The sequence below is a fragment of the Tinamus guttatus genome, unplaced genomic scaffold (genome assembly GCF_059628265.1).
Source record: "Tinamus guttatus ecotype Peru unplaced genomic scaffold, ASM5962826v1 Tinamus_guttatus_pri_ptg001427l, whole genome shotgun sequence".
Lineage (NCBI taxonomy): Eukaryota > Metazoa > Chordata > Aves > Tinamiformes > Tinamidae > Tinamus > Tinamus guttatus.
Genome location: NW_028289961.1, coordinates 812 through 24,283, shown reverse-complemented (window position 1 = coordinate 24,283; position 23,472 = coordinate 812). Strand labels below are relative to the sequence as shown.

At 69.7% G+C, this 23,472-nt stretch overlaps 1 protein-coding gene across 1 annotated transcript; it reads left to right on the top strand.

Annotated features, from left to right (window-relative positions):
* Positions 1 to 744: 744 nt before the first annotated feature.
* Positions 745 to 23,069, top strand: LOC148590351 (splicing factor 3B subunit 2-like; the record flags this gene model as incomplete). The annotated part of the gene is given in 13 exon segments (XM_088539139.1): positions 745 to 812; positions 814 to 837; positions 1,699 to 1,804; positions 4,001 to 4,089; positions 6,867 to 7,067; positions 9,686 to 9,823; positions 11,611 to 11,691; positions 14,271 to 14,498; positions 16,917 to 17,066; positions 18,783 to 18,872; positions 18,958 to 19,065; positions 20,840 to 20,947; positions 22,887 to 23,069. Coding segments are annotated over 13 exon segments (1,574 nt in total), but the record flags the coding sequence as incomplete, so codon positions are not given.
* Positions 23,070 to 23,472: the final 403 nt, after the last annotated feature.

Here is a 23,472-nt window from a genome sequence, read left to right as displayed (position 1 = left end):
GTCCAGGATTGTCCCCAGGGGGGTCCCTAGGGGTCCTGGGTTGTCCCCAGGGGGGTCCCTGTGGGTCCCGGATTGTCCCCAGGGGGGTCCCGGTTGTCCCCAAGGGGTTCCCAGGTTGTCCCCACAGGGGTCCCGGGTTGTCCCCATGGAGGTCCTGGGTTGTCCCCATGGGGGTCCCTGGGAGGGGTTCCCGGGTTGTCCCCAAGGGGGTCCCTGTGGGTCCCAGATTGTCCCCAGGGGGGTCCCGGATGTCCCCAAGGGGTTCCCGGGTTGTCCCCAAGGGGGTCCCTGTGGGTCCCGGGTTGTCCCCACGGGGTCCCCGGGTTGTCCCCACGGGTGTCCCCGTTGTCCCCACGGGGGTCCTGGTTCTCCCCATGGGGTTCCCGGGTTGTCCCCACAGGGGTCCCGGGTTGTCCCCAAGGGGTCCCGGGTTGTCCCCAAGGGGGTCCCTGTGGGTCCCGGGTTGTCCCCACGGGTGTCCCCGTTGTCCCCACGGGGGTCCTGGTTCTCCCCAAGGGGGTCCCGGGTTGTCCCCACGGGGGTCCCTGGGGTTCCCGGGTTGTCCCCATGGGGTTCCCGGGTTGTCCCCAAGGGGTTCCCGGGTTGTCCCCACGGGGGTCCCTGGGGTTCCCGGGTTGTCCCCATGGGGTTCCCGGGTTGTCCCCACGGGGGTCCCCGTTGTCCCCCGTCCCCGGCGGCTCCGGTGGCCCCGGCCCCGGCTCAGCGGCCCCTCCGGCCCCGCAGGTGCTGGGCCCATGGGTGCCCTCCCCGGCCTGCCCATGGGTGCCCCCCGCCCCCGCGGGCTGCCCCCGCCCCCCCGGGGAGGAGGGCAGAGAGGTGAGTGTGGGGGGGAGGGGGGCCCGGACGCCTGGGCCCCTTTTGGGGGGGGGGGAGAGGGGACCCGGACACCTGGGCCCCTTTGGGGCGGGTTGGGGGCACCCGGACGCCTGGGCCCTCTGCAGGGGGGGGTGGGTCCCTAGGGAGGGGTTTGGGGGCACCCGGACGTCTGGGCCCCCTGCGGTGGGGGGGGTTCCCCACGGAGGGGGTTGGGGGGCACCCGGACGCCTGGGCCCCCTGTAGCGGGGTGGGGGGGGGTCCCATGGAGGGGGTTTGGGGGCACCCGGACGCCTGGGCCCCCCAAAGCAGAGGGCGGGGGGGGGGTCCCCATGGAGGGCCCTGGGGGCACCCGGACGCCTGGGCCCCCTGTAGCAGAGGGTGGGGGTCCCCATGGAGGGGGTTTGGGGGCACCCGGATGCCCGGGCCCTCCCGGACGCCTGGGCCCCTGTGGGGGGTCCCCATGGGGGGTCCCGGCCCCTCCCGGACGCCTGGGCCCTCCCGGACGCCTGGGCCCCTGTGGGGGGTCCCCATGGAGGGTCCTGGGCCCTCCCGGACGCCTGGGCCCTCCCGGACGCCTGGGCCCCTGTGGGGGGGTCCCTATGGAGGGTCCCGGGCCCTCCCGGACGCCTGGGCCCCTGTGGGGGGGTCCCCATGGGGGGTCCTGGGCCCTCCCGGACGCCTGGGCCCCTGTAGGGGGGTCCCTATGGAGGGTCCTGGGCCCTCCCGGACGCCTGGGCCCCTGTGGGGGGTCCCCATGGGGGGGTCCCGGCCCCTCCCGGACGCCTGGGCCCCTGTGGGGGGTCCCCATGGGGGGTCCTGGGCCCTCCCGGACGCCTGGGCCCTCCCTCCCTCCCGCCGCAGCTGGACGACCCTTCCGGAGGCCCCAAGATCCCGCAGGCCCTGGAGAAGATCCTGCAGCTCAAGGAGATCCGGCAGGAGGAGCTGGTCACTGTGCCCGGCCTGTCCGGTGAGCGGGGGGACACCGGGGGCACTGCGGGGACACCGCGGGGGGACCCTGGGGACACCCCGGGGGGACCGTGGGGACACCCTGGGGACCCCGCGGGGGGACCGGAGGGACCGCGGGGGACACTGCGGGGACACCCTGGAGACAGGCTGGGGACACCCTGGAGACACCACAGGGACACTGGGGGGACACTGCGGGGACACCCTGGGGACACCCTGGAGACATGCTGGGGACACCCTGGAGACACCACAGGGACACTGGGGGGAAACTGGGGACACTGCGGGGACACCCTGGGGAGACCGTGGGGACACCCTGGGGACACCGCAGGGGGACCGGCGGGACCGCGGGGACACTGCGGGGACACCCTGGGGACACCCTGGAGACATGCTGGGGACACCCTGGAGACACCACAGGGACACTGGGGGGACACTGGGGACACTGTGGGGACACTGCGGGGACACTCTGGGGACACCCCAGGGACACTGGGGACACCGCAGGGACACTGCAGGGACGCATTGGGGCACCCTGGAGACACCCTGGGGACACCCTGGGGACACCGACCCGGGGGGAGCGGGGGGACCGTGGGGACTCCCCGGGGGGACCGTGGGGACACCTTGGGGACACCTTGGGGACACCCTGGGGACACCGTGCGGGGACACTGGGGACACCGCGGGGGAGCCCTGGGGACACCGCAGGAGAACCCTGGGGACACCACAGGGACACTGCGGGGACACGCTGGGGACACCGCAGGGGGACCTTGGGGACACCGCAGGGGGACCTTGGGGACACTCTGGGGACACCGCAGGGACACTGCAGGGACACATTGGGGACACCCTGGAGACACCCTGGGGACACCACGGGGGGACCTTGGGGACACTCTGGGGACACCCCGGGGACACTGGGGACAGCGCAGGGACACTGCGGGGACACATTGGGGACACCCTGGAGACACTGCAGGGACACCGCAGGGGGACTTTGGGGACATTGGGGACAATCTGGGGACACCGCAGGGACACTGCGGGGACACCCTGGGGACACCCAGGGGACGCCTCGGGGACACTGGGGACACCGCAGGGACACTGCAGGGACACCCTGGGGACACCCTGGGGACACTGCGGGAGAACTCTGGGGACACCACGGGGGGACCTTGGGGACACTCTGGGGACACCCCGGGGACACTGGGGACACCGCAGGGACACTGCAAGGACACATTGGGGACACCCTGGAGACACCCTGGGGACACCACGGGGGGACCTTGGGGACACTGCGGGGACACCCCAGGGACACTGGGGACACTACAGGGACACTGCAGAGACACATTGGGGACACCCTGGAGACACCGCGGGGGGACTTTGGGGACACTGGGGACAATCTGGGGACACCGCAGGGACACTGCGGGGACACCCTGGGGACACCGCGGGGGGACCCTGGGGACACCCAGGGGACGCCTCGGGGACACTGGGGACACCGCAGGGACACTGCAGGGACACCCTGGAGACACCCTGGGGACACTGCGGGAGAACTCTGGGAACAGTGCGGGGGGACCTTGGGGACACTCTGGGGACACCCCAGGGACACTGGGGACACCATAGGGACACTGCAGGGACACATTGGGGACACCCTGGAGACACCCTGGGGACACCACGGGGGGACCTTCGGGACGCTCTGGGGACACCCCGGCGACACTGGGGACACTACAGGGACACTGCAGAGACACATTGGGGACACCCTGGAGACACCGCGGGGGGACTTTGGGGACACTGGGGACAATCTGGGGACACTGGGGACACCGCAGGGACACTGCGGGGACACCCTCGGGACACCGCGGGGGGACCTTGGGGCCACCCTGGGGACAGCTTGAGGACACTTCGGGGACATCCGGAGGACACCCCGGGGACACTCTGGGGACACCTTGGGGACACCCTGGTGACGCCCTGGGGACACCTTGGGGACACCCTAGGGACACCCTGGTGACACCCCAGGGACACCACGGGCGCACCTTGGGGACACCTTGGGGACAGCCCAGGAACACCGTAGGGACGCTGCAGGGACACCCTGGGGACACCACGGGGACACTCTGGGGATACCCTGGGGACACCCTGGGGACAGCTCGGGGACACTGTGGGGACACCCTGGGGACACCCTGGGGACACCTTGGGGACACCCTGGTGACACCGCGCTCACCCGCCGCCCCTGCAGCCGATGACGAGATGGAGCTGGAGCCGCGGCCACCCCCCGGTGTCACCGTCACCGCCACCGAGGACGACGCGGGGCTGTCCAAGAAGGAGGTGACAGCGCTGCGGCCACCTCACCCCGTGTCCCCTGTCCCCACCGCGGCCATCTCACCCCATGTCCCCCCTGTCCTTCACGTTGTCCCCACTGCAGCCACCTCACCGTGTTCCCCCATGTCCCCGTGTCCCCACCACAGCAGCCTCACCCCGTGTCACCCCCTGTCACTGCGGCCACCTCACCCCGTGTCCCCGCGTCCCCACCATGGCCACCTCACCCCGTGTCCCCTGTCCCCGCATTGTCCCCACTGCGGCTACCTCACCCCATGTCCCCCCCGTCCCCGTGTCCCCAAGTGTCCCCACCATGGCCACCTCACCCCGTGTCACCCCCTGTCACCGCGGCCACCTCACCCGATGTCCCCCCTGTCCCCATGTCCCCGCTGTGGCCACCTCACCCCGTGTCCCCCCTGTCCCCACCACGGCCACCTCACCATGTCCCCCCGTCCCTGTGTCCCCCTCACCGTGTCCCTGTCCCCATGTCCCCACCGTGGCCACCTCACCCCGTATCCCCTGTCCCCGGGTTGTCCCCACCCTGTGCCCCTCACCCCATGTCCCCCCTGTCCCCGCGTCCCCCTCACCCCATGTCCCCTGTGTCCCCACCACGTCCCCCTCACCGTGTCCCCGTCCCCATGTCCCCCCGTGTCCCCACCGGGGCCCCCTCACCCCATGTCCCTTGTGTCCCCACTGTGTCCCTCTCACTGTGTCCCCGTCCCCACGTTGTCTCCACCATGGCCACCTCACCCCATGTCCCCCTTGTCACCGTGTCCCCTTCACCGTGTCCCCCCGTGTCCCCACCGCGTCCCCCTCACCCCATGTCCCCCCTGTCACCGTGTCCCCCTCACCGTGTCCCCGTCTCCATGTCCCGCTCATGGGGCCACCTCACCCCATGTCCCCCCGTCTCCGCGTCCCCCTCACCGTGTCCCCCGTCCCCGTGTTGTCCCCACCGTGGCCACCTCACTCCATGTCCCCACCTGTCCCCACCGCAGCCACCTCACCCTGTGTCACCCCCGTCACCGCAGCCACCTCATCCCATGTCCCCTCGTGTCCCCATGTCCCCACCACAGCCACCTCACCCCATGTCCCCCGTCCCTGCGTTGTCCCCACCGTGTCTCCGTCCCCCTGTCCCCACCGTGTCCCACTCACCCCATGTCCCCCCGTGTCGCCACCGCGTCCCCCTCACCGTGTCCCTGTCCCCACGTTGTCCCCACCATGGCCACCTCACCCTATGTCCCTCCTGTCACCGTGTCCCCCTCACCCCATGTCCCCCCCCATCCCCGCATCCCCCTCACCGTGTCCCTGTCCCCACGTTGTCCCCACTGCGGCCACCTCACCCCATGTCCCTCCTGTCACCGTGTCCCCCTCACCGTGTCCCCATCCCCATGTCCCCCCGTGTCCCCATCGCGGCCACCTCACCCCATGTCCCCCCCTGTCCCCGCGTCCCCCTCACTGTGTCCCTGTCCCCATGTCCCCACCATGTCCCCCTCACCCCATGTCCCTGCGTCCCCCTCACTGTGTCCCCTGTCCCCGCGTTGTCCCCACTGTGGCCACCTCACCCTATGTCCCCCTTGTCCTAGTGTCCCCCTCTCCGTCTCCCTGTCCCCACATTGTCCCCACCGCGTCCCCCTCACCCCATGTCCCCCCTGTCACCGTGTCCCCCTCACCATGTCCCTGTCCCCATGTCCCCTCATGGGGCCACCTCACCCCATGTCCCCCTGTGTCCCCCTCACCGTGTCCCCATCCCCATGTCCCCACCGTGTCCCCCTTGTCACCACGTCCCCCTCACCGTGTCCCCGTCCCCATGTCCCCACCGTGTCCCCCTTGTCCCCACGTCCCCCTCACCGTGTCCCCCCCGTGTCCCCACCGTGTCCCCTCACCATGTCCCCATCCCCATGTCCCCCTCATGGGGCCACCTCACCCCATGTCCCCTCGTGTCCCCCTCACCGTGTCCCCCGTCCCCATGTCCCCACCATGTCCCCCTTGTCCCCACATCCCCCTCACTGTGTCCCCTGTCCCCATGTCCCCACCGTGTCCCCCTTGTCACCACGTCCCCCTCACCGTGTCCCCCCCGTGTCCCCACCGTGTCCCCTCACCATGTCCCCATCCCCATGTCCCCCTCATGGGGCCACCTCACCCCATGTCCCCCCGTGTCCCCCTCACCATGTCCCCCGTCCCCATGTCCCCACCGTGTCCCCCTTGTCCCCACATCCCCCTCACCGTGTCCCCTGTCCCCATGTCCCCACCGTGTCCCCCTTGTCATCACGTCCCCCTCACCGTGTCCCCCCCGTGTCCCCACCGCGTCCCCATCCCCATGTCCCCCTCATGGGGCCACCTCACCCCATGTCCCCCCGTGTCCCCCTCACCGTGTCCCCCGTCCCCATGTCCCCACCGTGTCCCCCTTGTCACCACGTCCCCCTCACCGTGTCCCCCCCGTGTCCCCACCGTGTCCCCTTACCATGTCCCCATCCCCATGTCCCCCTCATGGGGCCACCTCACCCCATGTCCCCCCGTGTCCCCCTCACCGTGTCCCCTGTCCCCATGTCCCCACCGTGTCCCCCTTGTCCCCACATCCCCCTCACCGTGTCCCCATCATGGGGCCACCTCACCCCATGTCCCCTCGTGTCCCCCTCACCGTGTTCCCCGTCCCCATGTCCCCACCGTGTCCCCCTTGTCCCCACATCCCCCTCACCGTGTCCCCGTCCCCATGTCCCCCCGTGTCCCCACCGTGTCCCCCTTGTCACCGCGTCCCCCTCACCGCGTCCCCACATTGTCCCCCCCAGCGCAACCGCAAGCGCCGCAACCGCAAGAAGAAGAAGCGGCCGCGGGCGCCGCGGGAGGTGACGCCGGTGACGCCGGTGACATCGGGCGCCCGCGAGGCCACTGAGGAGGCCCCGGCCGTGGAGGTCGAGTACGTGACGGAGGAGCCCGAGATCTACGAGCCCAACATGGTGTTCTTCAAGAAGATCTTCGAGGCCTTCAAGGTGCCACCGCGCGGGTGACACCGCACGGGGGGTGGTGACACCGTACGGGGGGTTGGTGTCATGGGGGGTGACACCGTATGGGGGGTTGGCGTCATGGAGAGGTGGCATCATGGGGAGGTGGCATCATGGGAGGTGACACCGTACGGGGGGTTGGTGTCATGGGGAGGTGGCATCATGGGGGGTGACACCGTACGGGGGGTTGGTGTCATGGGGAGGTGGCATCATGGGGGGTGACACCGTATGGAGGGGTGGCATCATGGGGAGGTGTCATCATGGGGGGTGGCATCATGGGCGGTGTCATCATGGGGAGGTGGCATCATGGGAGGTGACACCGTACGGGGGGGTGGCATCATGGGGAGGTGGCATCATGGGGGGTGACACCGTACGGGGGGGTGGCATCATGGGGAGGTGGCATCACGGGGGGGTGGCATCATGGGGGGTGGCATCATGGGGAGGTGGCATCATGGGGGGTGACACCGTATGGAGGGGTGTCATCATGGGGGGGTGGCATCATGGGAAGGTGGCATCATGGGGAGGTGGCATCATGGGGGGTGACACCGTATGGAGGGGTGTCATCATGGGGGGGTGGCATCATGGGGAGGTGGCATCATGGGGAGGTGGCATCATGGGGGGTGACACCGTATGGAGGGGTGTCATCATGGGGGGTGGCATCATGGGGAGGTGGCATCATGGGGAGGTGGCATCATGGGGGGTGACACCGTATGGAGGGGTGTCATCATGGGGGGGTGGCATCATGGGGAGGTGGCATCATGGGGAGGCGGCATCATGGGGGGTGACACCATATGGAGGGGTGTCATCATGGGGAGGTGGCATCATGGGGAGGTGGCATCATGGGGGGTGACACCGTATGGAGGGGTGTCATCATGGGGGGGTGGCATCATGGGGAGGTGACATCATGGGGAGGTGGCATCATGGGCGGTGGCATCATGGGGAGGTGGCATCATGGGGGGTGACACCGTGGGGGGGGTGGCATCATGGGGAGGTGGCATCATGGGGGGTTGGCACCATGTGGGGGGGTGGCATCATGGGGGGTGACACCGTATGGAGGGGTGTCATCATGGGGAGGTGGCATCATGGGGGGTGACACCGTACGGGGGGGTGGCATCATGGGGGGGTGTCATCATGGGGAGGTGGCATCATGGGGAGGTGGCATCATGGGGGGTGACACCGTACGGGGGGGTGTCATCATGGGGAGGTGTCATCATGGGGGGTGACACCGTACGGGGGGTTGGTGTCATGGGGGGGGGTGGCATCATGGGGAGGTGGCATCATGGGGGGTTGGCACCGTGTGGGGTGACACCATACGGGGGGGGTTGGCACCATGCAGGGGGGTGACACTGTGTAGGGAGGTGACACCACGCACGGGGGTGGCATCATGGGGGGTGACACCATGCGGCGGGGTGACATCGCACAGGGAGGTGACACTGCACAGGGAGGTGACACCGTACGGGGGGGGGTTGGCACCATGCAGAGAGATGACACCGCCCAGGGGGGTGACACCACATAGGGAGATGACACCACACAGAGGGTGATACTACACAGGAGTTGTCGCCATGGAGGGGGTGACACTGCACAGGGAGGTGACACCGTATGGGGGGGTGACACCACGTGGGGGTTGTCACCATGCAGCGGGGTGGCATCGCACAAGGAGGTGACACTGCATAGAGGGGTGACACCGCACAGGGGGGTGACACCGCACAGGGGGTTGTCACCATGCGAGGGGTGACACCGCACAGGGGGTGACACCATGGGGGGGTTGTCACCATGCAGCGGGGTGACACCGCACAAGGAGGTGACACTGCATAGAGGGGTGACACCGCACAGAGAGGTGACACCGCACAGGGGGTTGTCACCATGCAGGGGGTGACACCGCACAGGGGGTGACACCACGGGGGGGTTGTCACCATGCAGCGGGGTGACACCGCACAAGGAGGTGACACTGCATAGAGGGGTGACACCGCACAGGGGGGTGACACCGCACAGGGGGTTGTCACCATGCAGGGGGTGACACCGCACAGGGGGTGACACCATGGGGGGGTTGTCACCATGCAGGGGGTGGCATCGCACAAGGAGGTGACACTGCATAGAGGGGTGACACCGCACAGGGAGGTGACACTGCACAGGGGGTTGTCACCATGCAGCGGGGTGACATCGCACAGAGGGTGGCGCCACAGGGGGGTTGTCACCATGCAGGGGGTGACACCACACAGGGGGGTGGCATCATGGGGGGTGACACCGCACAGGGAGGTGACACTGCACAGGGGGTGGCACCACAGGGGGGTTGTCACCATGCAGCGGGGTGGCATCGCACAAGGAGGTGACACTGCATAGAGGGGTGACACTGCACAGGGGGGTGACACCGCACGGGGGTTGTCACCATGCGGGGGGTGACACCGCACAGGGGGTGACACCACGGGGGGGGTTGGCACCATGCAGGGGGGTGACACCACACAGGGAGGTGACACCGCACAGGGAGGTGACACCGCACAGGGGGGTGACACCGCACGGGGGTTGTCACCATGCGGGGGGTGACACCGCACAGGGGGTGACACCACGGGGGGGTTGTCACCCCCTCAACCCCCCCCGTCCCCCCCCAGCTCACGGACGACGTGAAGAAGGACAAGGAGAAGGAGCCGGAGCGACCGGAACGACCGGAGAGCAGCGCGAGCACCAGGAGGAAGGGGCTGGACGAGGGGCGCAAGGGCAGCGACGACGACAGCGACGACGACGACAGGGTGGGGACAATGGGGACATGGGGACAATGAGGGGACACAGGGACAGCGAGGGGACATGGGGACAATGGGGACAATGGGGACACGGGGGAGGACGAGCAGCGCGAGCACCAGGAGGAAGGGGCTGGACGAGGGGCGCAAGGGCAGCGACGACGACAGCGACGACCACGACAGGGTGGGGACATGGGGACAATGGGGACAATGAGGGGACACAGGGACAGCGAGGGGACATGGGGACATGGGGACAATGGGGACACGGGGGAGGACGAGCAGCGCGAGCACCAGGAGGAAGGGGCTGGACGAGGGGCGCAAGGGCAGCGACGACGACAGCGATGACGACGACAGGGTGGGGACAATGGGGACATGGGGACAGTGAGGGGACATGGGGACAGCGAGGGGACATGGGGACAATGGGGACAATGGGGACAAGGGGCAGGACGAGCAGCGCGAGCACCAGGAGGAAGGGGCTGGACGAGGGGCGCAAGGGCAGCGACGACGACAGCGACGACGACGACAGGGTGGGGACACGGGGACAATGGGGACAATGAGGGGACATGGGGACAGCGAGGGGACATGGGGGACACGGGGACAATGGGGACAATGGGGACACGGGGGAGGACGAGCAGCGCGAGCACCAGGAGGAAGGGGCTGGACGAGGGGCGCAAGGGCAGCGACGACGACAGCGACGACGACGACAGGGTGGGGACAATGAGGGACAATGAGGGGACAATGGGGACACGGGGGACACGAGGGGACAAGGGGACAATGGGGACAATGGGGACAAGGGGGAGGACGAGCAGCGCGAGCACCAGGAGGAAGGGGCTGGATGAGGGGCGCAAGGGCAGCGACGACGACAGCGACGACGACGACAGGGTGGGGACACGGGGACAATGAGGGGACACGGGGACAGCGAGGGGACATGGGGACATGGGGACAATGGGGACAGCGAGGGGACAATGGGGACATGGGGACAATGGGGACAATGGGGACACGGGGGAGGACGAGCAGCGCGAGCACCAGGAGGAAGGGGCTGGACGAGGGGCGCAAGGGCAGCGACGACGACAGCGACGACGACGACAGGGTGGGGACAATGGGGACAATGAGGGGACACGGGGACAGTGAGGGGACATGGGGGACACGGGGACAATGGGGACAAGGGGCAGGACGAGCAGCGCGAGCACCAGGAGGAAGGGGCTGGACGAGGGGCGCAAGGGCAGCGACGACGACAGCGACGACGACGACAGGGTGGGGACAATGGGGACAATGAGGGGACATGGGGACAGTGAGGGGACATGGGGACAATGGGGACATGGGGACAATGGGGACACGGGGACAGCGAGGGGACATGGGGGACATGGGGACAATGGGGACAGCGGGGACAATGGGGGACAGCAGGGAGCGGGGGGACAGGGGGGAGCAGGGGTGGACGAGCAGGTGCCACCACGCAGGGGACATGGGGGGACAAGGGGGACAGCGGGGGGATGGGGACGGGGACACTGGGATGGGGACAGGGCCCGGGAGGACATCGGGGAGCGGTGGCACCTTCAGAGTGACAAGGATGAGGACTGAGTGGCCCCTATGGGGACACTGGCATGGGGACAGGGACTGGGGGGACACCAGGGAGCGGTGGCACCTTCGGGGTGACGAGGACAGTGGGGACAGGAGCCCACAGGGCTTCGGGCTGCAGGCGGCTGCCAGGACGGGCACCGTCGGGGACGGGGACACCGGGGCGGGTGACAGGGGGTGGCAGGCGGGTGACAGGGGGTGACAGGGGGTGTCACCGTCCCCAGGAGAAGAAGCCCGAGGTCCCCAAGCTGTCCAAGAAGAAGCTGCGGCGCATGAACCGCTTCACGGTGGCCGAGCTGAAGCAGGTGAGGGGACACCGGGCCCGGTGTGTCACCTGGGGTGGCACCTGGGGTGGCACCTTGGTTCTTGCCACCCGGTGCCCCCAGGTGCCACCCGGCGCCCCTGGGTGCCCCCATGTCCCCCACTGGGCAGCCTTGTCTCCTGTGACATCCCCTCTCCCCGTGACATCCCCTGTCCCCCCGATGTCCCCTGTGACATCCCCTGTCCCCTGATGTCCCCTGTCCCCCATGGCGTCCCCTGTCCCCCTGATGTCCCCCGTGACATCCCCTGTCCCCCCAATGTCCCCTGTCCCCTTGATGTCCCCTGTCCCCCTGATGTCCCCTGTCCCCTGTGATGTCCCTTGTGACATCCCTTGTCCCCCCGATGTCCCCCATGACATCCCCTGTCCTTCCTGATGTCCCCCGTGACATCCCCTGTCCCCCCAATGTCCCCTGCCCCCTAATGTCCCCTGTCCCCCGATGTCCTCTGTCCCCCGCGACATCCCCTGTCCCCTCGATGTCCCCCGCAACATCCCCTGTCCCCCGATGTCGTCTGTCCCCGCAATGTCCCATGTCCTCCTAATGTCCCCTGTCCCCCAATGTCCCCTGTTCCCTGCGACATTCCCTGTCTCCCTGATGTCCCCTGTCCCCCTGATGTCCCCTGTCCCCCTAATGTCCCCTGTCCCCCCGACATCCCCCGGCCCCCTGATATCCCCTGTCCCCCCAATGTCCCCTGTCCCCTGCGACATCCCCTGTCCCCTCAATGTCCCCTGTCCCCCTGTCGTCCCCTATGACATCCCCTGTGCCCCCAATGTCCCCTGTCCCCCTAATGTCTCCTGTCCCCCGATATCCTCCGTCCCCCGCGACATCCCCTGTCCCCCAATGTCCCCTGTCCCTCTGCCGTCCCCTGTCCCCCCAATGTCCCCTGTCCCTGTGATGTCCCCTGTGACATCCCCTGTCCCCCATGGCGTCCCCTGTCCCCCAATGTCCCCTGTTCCCCGCGACATCCCCTGTCCCCCTGATGTCCCCTGTCCCCACAATGTCTCCTGTCCCCCTGATGTCCCCTATTCCCTGTGATGTCCCCTGTCCCCCTGACATCTCCTGTCCCCCGATGTCCCGTGTCCCCCTGACACCCCCTTTCCCCCTGATGTCCCCCGCGACGTCCCCGCGCCCCACCCCGCGGGTGTCCCCAATGTCCCCTCCGTCCCCGCAGCTGGTGGCGCGTCCCGACGTGGTGGAGATGCACGACGTGACGGCGCAGGACCCCAATGTCCCCTGTCCCCCTAATGTCCCCTGTCCCTCTGCCGTCCCCTGTCCCCCCAATGTCCCCTGTCCCTGTGATGTCCCCCGTGACATCCCCTGTCCCCCATGGCGTCCCCTGTCCCCCCAATGTCCCCTGTCCCCCGTGACGTCCCCTATTCCCTGTGATGTCCCCTGTCCCCCTGACATCCCCTGTCCCTGTGATGTCCCCCGCGATGTCCCCGCGCCCCCCCCCCCGCGGATGTCCCCAATGTCCCCTCCGTCCCCGCAGCTGGTGGCCCGTCCCGACGTGGTGGAGATGCACGACGTGACGGCGCAGGACCCCAATGTCCCCTGTCCCCCCAATGTCCCCCGCGACATCTCCCGCCCCCGCTGATGCCCCCTATCCCCCGCGGTGGCCCCCCCCCCGCCACGGTCCCCAATGTCACCTTGTCCCCGCAGCTGGTGGCGCGTCCCGACGTGGTGGAGATGCACGACGTGACGGCGCAGGACCCCAATGTCCCCTGTCCCCCCAATGTCCCTTGTCCCTGTGATGTCCCCCGCGACGTCCCCGCGCCCCCCCCCGCGGGTGTCCCCAATGTCCCCTCCGTCCCCGCAGCTGGTGGCGCGTCCCGACGTGGTGGAGATGCACGACGTGACGGCGCAGGACCCCAATGTCCCCTGTCCCCCCAATGTCCCCTGTCCCCCTGACATCCCCTGTCCCTGTGATGTCCCCCACGATGTCCCCGCGCCCCCCCCCGCGGGTGTCCCCAATGCCACCTCCGTCCCCGCAGCTGGTGGCGCGTCCCGACGTGGTGGAGATGCACGACATGACGGCGCAGGACCCCAATGTCCCCTGTCCCCCCAATGTCCCCTGTCCCTCTGCCGTCCCCTGTCTCCCCAATGTCCCCTGTCCCTGTGATGTCCCCCGTGACATCCCCTGTCCCCCATGGCGTCCCCTGTCCCCCCAATGTCCCCTGTCCCCCAATGTCCCCTGTCCCCTGCGACGTCCCCTGTTCCCCCAATGTCCCCTGTCCCCCATGGCGTCCCCTATTCCCTGTGATGTCCCCTGTCCCCCTGACATCTCCTGTCCCCCAATGTCCCGTGTCCCCCCGACACCCCCTTTCCCCCTGATGTCCCCCGCGACGTCCCCGCGCCCCCCCCCGCGGGTGTCCCCAATGTCCCCTCCGTCCCCGCAGCTGGTGGCGCGTCCCGACGTGGTGGAGATGCACGACGTGATGACGCAGGACCCCAATGTCCCCTGTCCCCCCAATGTCCCCCGCGACATCTCCCGCCCCCGCTGATGCCCCCTATCCCCCGCGGTGGCCCCCCCCGCCGCAGTCCCCAATGTCACCTTGTCCCCGCAGCTGGTGGCGCGTCCCGACGTGGTGGAGATGCACGACGTGACGGCGCAGGACCCCAAGCTCCTGGTGCACCTCAAGGCCACGCGCAACTCGGTGCCCGTCCCGCGCCACTGGTGCTTCAAGCGCAAGTACCTGCAGGGCAAGAGGGGCATCGAGAAGCCGCCCTTCGAGCTGCCCGACTTCATCAAGCGCACGGGCATCCAGGAGATGCGCGAGGCGCTGCAGGAGAAGGTGCCCGCGGGGACGCGGGGGGCCTTGGGGACACCGGGGGGGATCCTGGGGACGTCGGAGGGCTCCTTGGGGACCCTAGGTGGCTCCTTGGGGCTCTGGGTGGCTCCCTGGGGACACCAGGGGGATCCTGGGGACGCCAGGGGGCTCCTGGGGACCTTGGGGTGCTCCTGAGGACATCGGGTGGTTCCTGGGGACACCAAGGGGCTCCTGGGGACCTTGGGATGCTCCTGGGGACATCAGGAGGCTCCTAGGGACACCAGGAGGCTCCTAGGGACACCAGGGGGCTCCTGGGGACACCAGGGTGGCTCCTGGGGACACCGGGGGGCTCCTTGGGAATCCTGGAGGGCTCCTTGGGGCTCTGGGTGGCTCCTGGGGACATCGAGGGGCTCCTGGGGACGCCAGGGGGGTTCCTGGGGACGTTGGGGGGCTCCTGGGGACGTTGGGTCACTCCTGGGGACACCGGGGGGCTCCTTGGGAATCCTGGAGGGCTCCTTGGGGCTCTGGGTGGCTCCTGGGGACATCGAGGGGCTCCTGGGGACGCCAGGGGGGTTCCTGGGGACGTTGGGGGGCTCCTGGGGACGTTGGGTCACTCCTGGGGACACCGGGGGGATCCTTGGGGATGTTGGGGGGCTCCTGGGGACTTTGGGGTGCTCCTGGGGACATTGGGGTGCTCCTGGGGACGCCAGGGGGGCTCCTGGGGACGCTGGATGGCTCCTTGGGGCTCTGGGTGGCTCCCTGGGGACACCAGGTGGCCCCTTGGTGATGCCAGGGGGCTCCTGGGGACACCAGGGGTGCTCCTTGGGGCTCTGGGTGGCTCCTAGGGACACCAGGGTGCTCTTGGGGACGCTGGGGGGCTCCTGGGGACACCACAGGGGTGCTGGGGACACCGGGGGGATCCTGGGGACATCGGGGTGCTCCTGGGGACATCAGGGGGCTCCTAGGGACACTGGGGTGCTCCTGGGGATATTGGGGGACTCCTTGGGGCTCTGGGTGGCTCCTTGGGGACCCTGGGGGTACTCCTTGGGGATGTCGGGGGATCCTGGGGACCTTGGGGTGCTCCTGGGGACATTGGGGGGCTCCTGGTGACACGAGGGGGACTCCTGGGGACACCGGGGGGCTCCTTGGGGACCCTAGGTGGCTCCTTGGGGCTCTGGGGGGCTCCTGAGGGCGCCGGGGCTGCTGGGGACGCCAGGGGGATCCCTGGGGACCTTGGGATGCTCCTGGGGACATCAGGAGGCTCCTAGGGACACCAGGGGGCTCCTGGGGACACCAGGGGGGCTGCTGGGGACACCGGGGGAATCCTTGGGGACCCTAGGTGGCTCCTTGGGGCTCTGGGTGGCTCCCTGGGGACACCACGGGGCTCCTGGGGATGCCAGGGGGCTCCTGGGGACACCAAATGGCTTCTTGGGGACCCTGCAGTGCTGCTGGAGACACCAGGAGGCTCCTGGGGACACCTGGTGGCTCCTGGGGACGTTGGGGGGCTCCTGGGGACACCACAGGGGTGCTGGGGACACCGGGGGGGCTCCTGGGGACACCAGGGGGCTCCTGGGGACGCCGGGTGGCTCCTTGGGGACCCTAGGTGGCTCCTTGGGGCTCTGGGGGGCTCCTGGGGGCGCCAGGGCTGCTGGGGACGCCAGGGGGCTCCTGGGGACCTTGGGGTGCTCCTGGGGACATCAGGAGGCTCCTAGGGACACCAGGGGGGCTCCTGGGGACCTTGTGGTGCTCCTGGGGACATTGTGGGGCTCCTGGGGACGCCGGGGGGCTCCTTGGGGACCCTAGGTGGCTCCTTGGGGCTCTGGGTGGCTCCTAGGGACACCAGGGTGCTCCTGGGGATGCTGGGGGGCTCCTGGGGACTCCGGGTGGCTCCTGGGGATGCCAGGGGGATCCCTGGGGACCTTGGGATGCTCCTGGGGACTCCGGGTGGCTCCTTGGGGACGCTAGGTGGCTCCTTGGGGGCTCTGGGGGCTCCCTGGGGACACCATGGGGCTCCTGGGGACATCAGGGGCTTGCTGGGGACACCAGGGGGATCCTGGGGGGCTCCTGGGGACTCTGGGGTGCTCCTTGGGGATGTCGGGGGGATCCTGGGGGCCTTGGGGTGCTCCTGGGGACATTGGGGGGCTCCTGGGGACACGAGGGGGGCTCCTGGGGACGCTGGGTGGCTCCCTGGGGTCACTGGGTGGCCACTTGGTGACGCCAGGGGGCTCCTTGGGAACCCCAGGTGGCTCTTGGGGACCCCGGGTGGCTCCTGGGGACCCCGGGTGGCTCTTGGGGACCCTGGGCGGCTCTCTGGGGACTATGGCCTGTTCTTGGGGCCCCACGGGTGGCTCCTTGGTCACCCCGGGTGGCTCCTGGGGACCCTGGGTGGCTCCCGGGACCCGTGGGTGTCACCCGGGCAGCCCGTGACGCCGGCGCCCGCAGGAGGAGCAGAAGACCATGAAGTCCAAGATGCGCGAGAAGGTGCGGCCCAAGATGGGCAAGATCGACATCGACTACCAGAAGCTCCACGACGCCTTCTTCAAGTGGCAGACCAAGCCCAAGCTCACCATCCACGGGGACCTCTACTACGAGGTGGGTGCCCTGGGTGCCGCCCGGGGCCTCTGGGTGCCACCCAGCACCTCTGGGTGCTGCCCGGGGCCTCTGGGTGCCACCCGGTGCCTCTGGGTGCCCACAGTGCTCCTGGGTGCTTCCCAGCACCTCCGGGTGCCTCCTGGTGCCCCTAGGTGCCACCCAGCACCTCCAGGTGCCTCCCAGTGCCTCCAGGTGCCCACAGCACCCCTGGGTGCCACCCAGCACCTCCAAGTGCCACCCGGTGCCTCTGGGTACCCACAGCGCCCCTGGGTGCCTTCCAGCACCTCCGGGTGCCACCTGGTGCCTCCGGGTGCCCCTAGGTGCCACCCAGCACCTCCAAGTGCCACCCAGTGCCTCCAGGTGCCCACAGCCCCCCTGGGTGCCACCCGGTGCCCCTGGGTGCCCACAGCGCCCCTGGGTGCCTCCCAGCACCTCTGGGTGCCACCCAGAACCTCCAGGTGCCTCCCAGCACCTCTGGGTGCCACCTGGTGCCTCCGGGTGCCCACAGCACCCCTGGGTGCCCTTTGGTGCCACCCAGTGCCCTTGGGTGCCTCCCAGCACCTCCGGGTGCCCCTTGGTGCCTCCCAGCACCTCTGGGTGCCACCCAGCACCTCCATGTGCCACCTAGTGTCCCCAGGTGCCCCCATGCCCACCGCACCCCCAGGTGCCACTCAGTGCCCTTGGGTGCCCCCCAGCGCCCCTAGGTGCCACCCAGCACCCCCAGGTGCCACCCAGCGCCCCTGGGTGCCCCTGTGCCCACAGTGCCCCCAAGTGTGCCCACGTCCCCTCTCCCACCTGACATCCCCTGTCCCCCTGATGTCCCCTGTCCCCGTGGCATCCCCTGTGCCCTGCAATGTCCCCTGTCCCCTGAAGTCCCATCTCCCCCATGTCCCCTGTCCCCCTGATGTCCCCTGTCCCCACTGACATCCCCTGTCCCCCCATGTCCCCTGTCCCCCCCAATGTCCGCTGACGTCCCCTGTCCCCCGATGTCCCCTGTCGCCCCCAATGTCCCCTGTCCCCACTGACGTCCCCTGTCCCCCCGATGTCCCCTGATGTTCCCTGTCCCCACTGACGTCCCCTGTCCCCCGATGTCCCCTATCCCCCCCATGTCCCCTGATGTCCCCTGTCCCCCTTGACATCTCCTGTCCCCTGATGTCCCCTGTCCCCCCGATGTCCCCGCTGATGTCCCCTGTCCCCACTGACGTCCCCTGTCCCCCAGTGTCCCCTGTCCCCCTTGACATCCCCTGTCCCCCGATGTCCCCTGTCCCCCCGATGTCCCCGCTGACGTCCCCTGTCCCCCAATGTCCCCTGTCCCCCCCATGTCCCCTGATGTCCCCTGTCCCCCTTGACATCCCCTGTCCCCTGATGACCCCTGTCCCCCGATGTCCCCTGTCCCCCCGATGTCCCCGCTGACGTCCCCTGTCCCCCAATGTCCCCTGTCCCCCCCATGTCCCCTGATGTCCCCTGTCCCCCTTGACATCCCCTGTCCCCTGATGTCCCCTGTCCCCCCCATGTCCCCTGATGTCCCCTGTCCCCCTTGACATCCCCTGTCCCCTGATGACCCCTGTCCCCCCGATGTCCCCGCTGACGTCCCCTGTCCCCCGATGTCTCCTGTCCCCCTGATCTCCCCTGTCGCCCCCAATGTCCCCTGTCCCTGCTGATGTCCCCTGTCCCCTCAATGTCCCCACTGATGTCCCCTCGATGTCCCTGCGCCAGGGCAAGGAGTTCGAGACGCGCCTCAAGGAGAAGAAGCCGGGGGACCTGTCGGACGAGCTGCGCATCGCCCTGGGGATGCCCGTGGGGCCGGTGAGCGCCCGTGGGTGCCCGTGGGTGCCCGTGGGTGCCCGCAGCACCCATGGGTGCCCACCCTGACCCCCCCCCGTGCCCGCAGAGCGCCCACAAGGTGCCCCCGCCCTGGCTCATCGCCATGCAGCGCTACGGGCCCCCCCCGTCCTACCCCAACCTCAAGATCCCCGGCCTCAACTCGCCCATTCCGGAGGTGAGGGGGGAACCCCGGGGTGCTGGGGGGGGCCTGGGGGGGACCCCGGGGTGCTGGGGGGCCTTGGAGACCCCCCGGGGTGCTGGGGGGGACCTGGGGTGCTGGGGGGGCCCTGGAGACCCTCTGGGGTGTTGGGGGACCCTGGGTACCCCCTGGGGTGCTGGGGGGCCTTAGGGAACCCCGGGGTGCTGGGGGGACCCTGGGGTGCTGGGGGGGCCCTGGGAACCCTCTGGGATGTTGGGGGGGCCCTAGGGACCCCTGGGGTGCTGGGGGACCTTCCCTGGGGTGCTGGGGGGGACCCTGGGGTGCTGGGGGGCCTTGGGGACCCCACAGGGTGCTGGGGACCCCTTGGGGTGCTGGGGGACCCCTGGGGTGCTGGGGGGGACCCTGGGGTGCTGGGGGGCCTTGGGGAACCCCCCGGGGTGCTGGGGTCCTTGGGGACCCCCTGGGGTGCTGGGGGACTTACGGATCCCTGGGGTGCTGGGGGGGACCTGGGGACCCCCCGGGTGCTGGGGACCCCCTGGGCTGCTGGGGGGGACCTGGGAACCCTCTGGGGTGCTGGGGGGGGACCCTGGGGTGCTGGGGGGTCTTGGGGACCCCCCCCCGGGTGCTGGGGACCCCCTGGGTGCTGGGGGGGGGGGCTGGGAACCCTCTGGGGTGTTGGGAGGACCCTGGGGACCCCCTTGGGTGCTGGGGGGGCCCTGGGAACCCCCTGGGGTGCTGGGGGGGCGCTGGGGACCCCCTGGGGTGCTGGGGGATCCCCCCCAGGGTGCTGGGGGGGCCCTGAGGGGGTCCTGGGGTGCTGGGGGGACGTTGGGGACCTCCCGGGGTGCTGGGGGACCCTGGGGTGCTGGGGGTGTCCGGAGGGTGCTGGGGGGCCTTGGGGACCCCCTGGGATGTTGGGGCCGCCCTAGGGTTCTGGTGCGCCCTGGGGGGCTGACAGGGGGTTTTGGGGAGGCGGTTGGGATCCTTTGGGTGCTGGGGGGTTCCTGAGGGGCGGGTTGGGATCCTTTGGGTGCTGGGGGGCTGGCCAGGGGGTCCTGGGGGAGCCGTTGGGGTCCTTTGGGTGCTGAGGGGCCGGCTGGGGGGGCCTGGGGGGCAGGTTGGGGTCCTTTGGGTGCTGGGGGTTTGGGGGGGGTGGTTTGGGGTCCTTTGGGTGCTGGGGGGCTGGTCAGGGGGTCCCCGGGAGGGCGGTTGGGATCCTTTGGGTGCTGGGGTGTCCTGAGGGGTGGTTTGGGGTCCTTTGGGTGCCGGGGGGCCGGATGGGGGGTCCTGAGGGCAGGTTGGGATCCTTTGGGTGCCGGGGGGCCGGCCGGGGGGTCCCCGGGGGGGCGGTTGGGATCCTTTGGGTGTTGGGGGGTCCTGAGGGGTGGTTTGGGGTCCTTTGGGTGCCGGGGGGCTGGATGGGGGGTCCTGAGGGCAGGTTGGGGTCCTTTGGGTGCTGGGAGGCCAGATGGGGGGTCCTGGGGGGCAGTTGGGGTCCTTTGGGTGCTGGGGGGTCCTGGGGGTGGTTTGGGGTCCTTTGGGTGCCGGGGGGCCGGCCGGGGGGTCCTTTGGGTGGTTTGGGATCCTTTGGGTGCCGGGGGGCCAGTTGGGGGGTCCTTTGGGTGCTGGGGGGTCCTGAGGGGCAAGTTGGGGTCCTTTGGGTGCCGGGGGGCCAGTCGGGGGGTCCTTTGGGTGCTGGGGGGTCCTGAGGGGCAGGTTGGGGTCCTTTGGGTGCCGGGGGGCCGGTCGGGGGGTCCCGGCCGCCCCCCCCAGCTGCGGCCGCCCCCAGGGCTGCTCGTTCGGGTACCACGCCGGGGGCTGGGGGAAGCCGCCCGTGGACGAGACCGGCAAACCCCTGTACGGGGACGTGTTCGGCACCAACGCCACCGAGTTCCAGGTGCGCCCGCGGGCCGGGGCCGCCCGGGGTGCTCGGGGCCATCCCGGGCACCGTCGGGTCCCTCCTGGCACCTTTGGGTCCCTCCCAGGTGCTCGGGCCATCCCGGGCACCTTCGGGTCCCTCCTGGCACCTTTGGGTCCCTCCCGGGTGCTCGGGACCCTCCTGGGGTCCTTCCCGGGCACCGCCGGGTCCCTCCTGGCACCTTTGGGTCCTTCTCGGGTGCTTGGGCCATCCCGGGCACCTTCGGGTCCCTCCTGGGAACCCTCCCGGTCACCTTTGGGTCCCTCCCGGGTGCTCGGGGCCATCCCGGGCGCCGTCGGGTCCCTCCTGGCACCTTTGGGTCCCTCCCGGGTGCTCGGGACCCTCCTGGGCTCCTTTGGGTCCCTCCTGGGTCCCTCCCGGGCACCTTTGGATCCCGCCCAGGTGCTCAGGATCCTCCTGGAGTCCTTCTCGGGCACCTTTGGGTCCCTCCTGGCTCCTTTGGGTCCCTCCCGGGTGCTCCAGTCCCTCCTGGGCTCTTTTGGGTCCTTCTCGGGTGCTCAGGCCATCTCGGGCACCTTCGGGTCCCTCCTGGCACCTTTGGGTCCCTCCTGGGTGCTCGGGTCCCTCCTGGACTCCTTTGGGTTCCTCCTGGGCACCTGGGACCCTCCTGGATCCCTCCTGGCACCTTTGGGTCCCTCCCAGGTGCTCGGGTCCCTCCCAGGCACCTTTGGGTCCCTCCTGGGCGCCTGGGACCCTCCTGGGTCCCTCCCGGGCACCTTCGGGTCCCTCCTGGTGCCTTTGGGTCCCTCCCGGGTGCTCGGGTCCCTCCTGGGCACCTTTGGGTTCCTCCTGGGTGCTCAGGACCTTCCTGGGCACCTTGGGGTCCCTCTCGGGCGCTCAGGTCCCTCCTGGCACCGTCTGCTCCCCCCGAGCACCCTTGGGTGCCTTCGTCTCCCTCCTTCCCGACCTTCCTCTTCCTCCTGGGTGCTCAGGGCCCTCCTGGTCCCCTGTGGGTCCCTCCTGGGTGCCTGGGTCCCCCTTGGGGTCCCTCCTGGACACCTTTGTGTCCTTCCTGGGCACCTTTGGGTCCCTCCTGGGCACCCAGATCCCTCTTGGGCACCTTGGGGTCCCTCCTGGGTGCTCGGGGCCTTCCTGGGCACCTCTGGGTCCCTCCTGGGCACCTTGGGGTCCCTCTCGGGCGCTCAGGTCCCTCCTGGCACCGTCTGCTCCCCCCGAGCACCCTTGGGTGCCTTCGTCTCCTTCCTTCCCCACCTTCCTCTTCCTCCTGGGTGCTCGGGGCCCTCCTGGTCCCCTGTGGGTCCCTCCTGGGTGCCCAGGTCCCTCCTGGGGTCCCTCCTGGACACCTTTGGGTCCTTCCTGGGCACCTTTGGGTCCCTTCTGGGCACCCGGATCCCTCTTGGGCACCTTTGGGTCCCTCTTGGGGTCCTTCCTGGGCACCATTGGGTCCCTCCTGGGCACCTTTGGGTCCCTCTCGGGCGCTCAGGTCCCTCCTGACACCATCTGCTCCCCCCGAGTACCCTTGGGTGCCTCCCCCCGAGCACCCTTGGGTGCCTTCGTCTCCCTCCTTCCCGACCTTCCTCTTCCTCCTGGGTGCTCGGGGCCCTCCCGGGCACCTTTGGGTCCCTCCTGGGTGCCCAGGTCCCTCCTGGGGTCCCTCCTGGACACCTTTGGGTCCCTCCTGGGCACCCAGATCCCTCTTGGGCACCTTTGGGTCCCTCTTGGGGTCCGTCCTGGGCACCTTGGGGTCCCTCCTGGGTGCTCCGGGCCTTCCTGGGCACCTTTGGGTCCCTCCTGGGCACCTTTGGGTCCCTCTCGGGCGCTCAGGTCCCTCCTGGCACCATCTGCTCCCCCCGAGTACCCTTGGGTGCCTCCCCCCGAGCACCCTTGGGTGCCTTTGTCTCCCTCCTCCCGACCTTCCTCTTCCTCCCGGGCGCAGACCAAGGCGGAGGAGGAGGAGATCGACCGGACGCCCTGGGGGGAGCTGGAGCCCTCGGACGAGGAGTCCTCGGAGGAGGAGGAGGAGGAGGAGAGCGACGAAGAGAAGCCGGACGAGACGGGCTTCATCACGCCGGCCGACAGGTGCGCGGGGACGCGGGACACGGGACGCGGGGACACGTGACACGGGGACACGCGACATGGGGACATGTGACATGGGGACACGCGACATGGGGACACGTGACACGAGGACACGTGACACGGGGATGTGGGACACGGGGACATGCGACACGGGGACATGTGACATGGGGACACCCAGCGTGGGGACACACACCACAGGGACACGTGACACGGGGACACGTGGCATGGGGACACGTGACCCAGGGATATGCGACATGGGGACACGTGACATGGGGACTCGTGACACGGAGACACGCGACAAAGAGACACGTGACACGGGGACACGCGACATGGGGACACATGACATGGGGACATGCGACACGGGGACATTTGACATGGGGACACGCGACATGGGGACATGCGACACGGGGACATGCGACCTGGGGACACCCGGCGTGGGGACACGT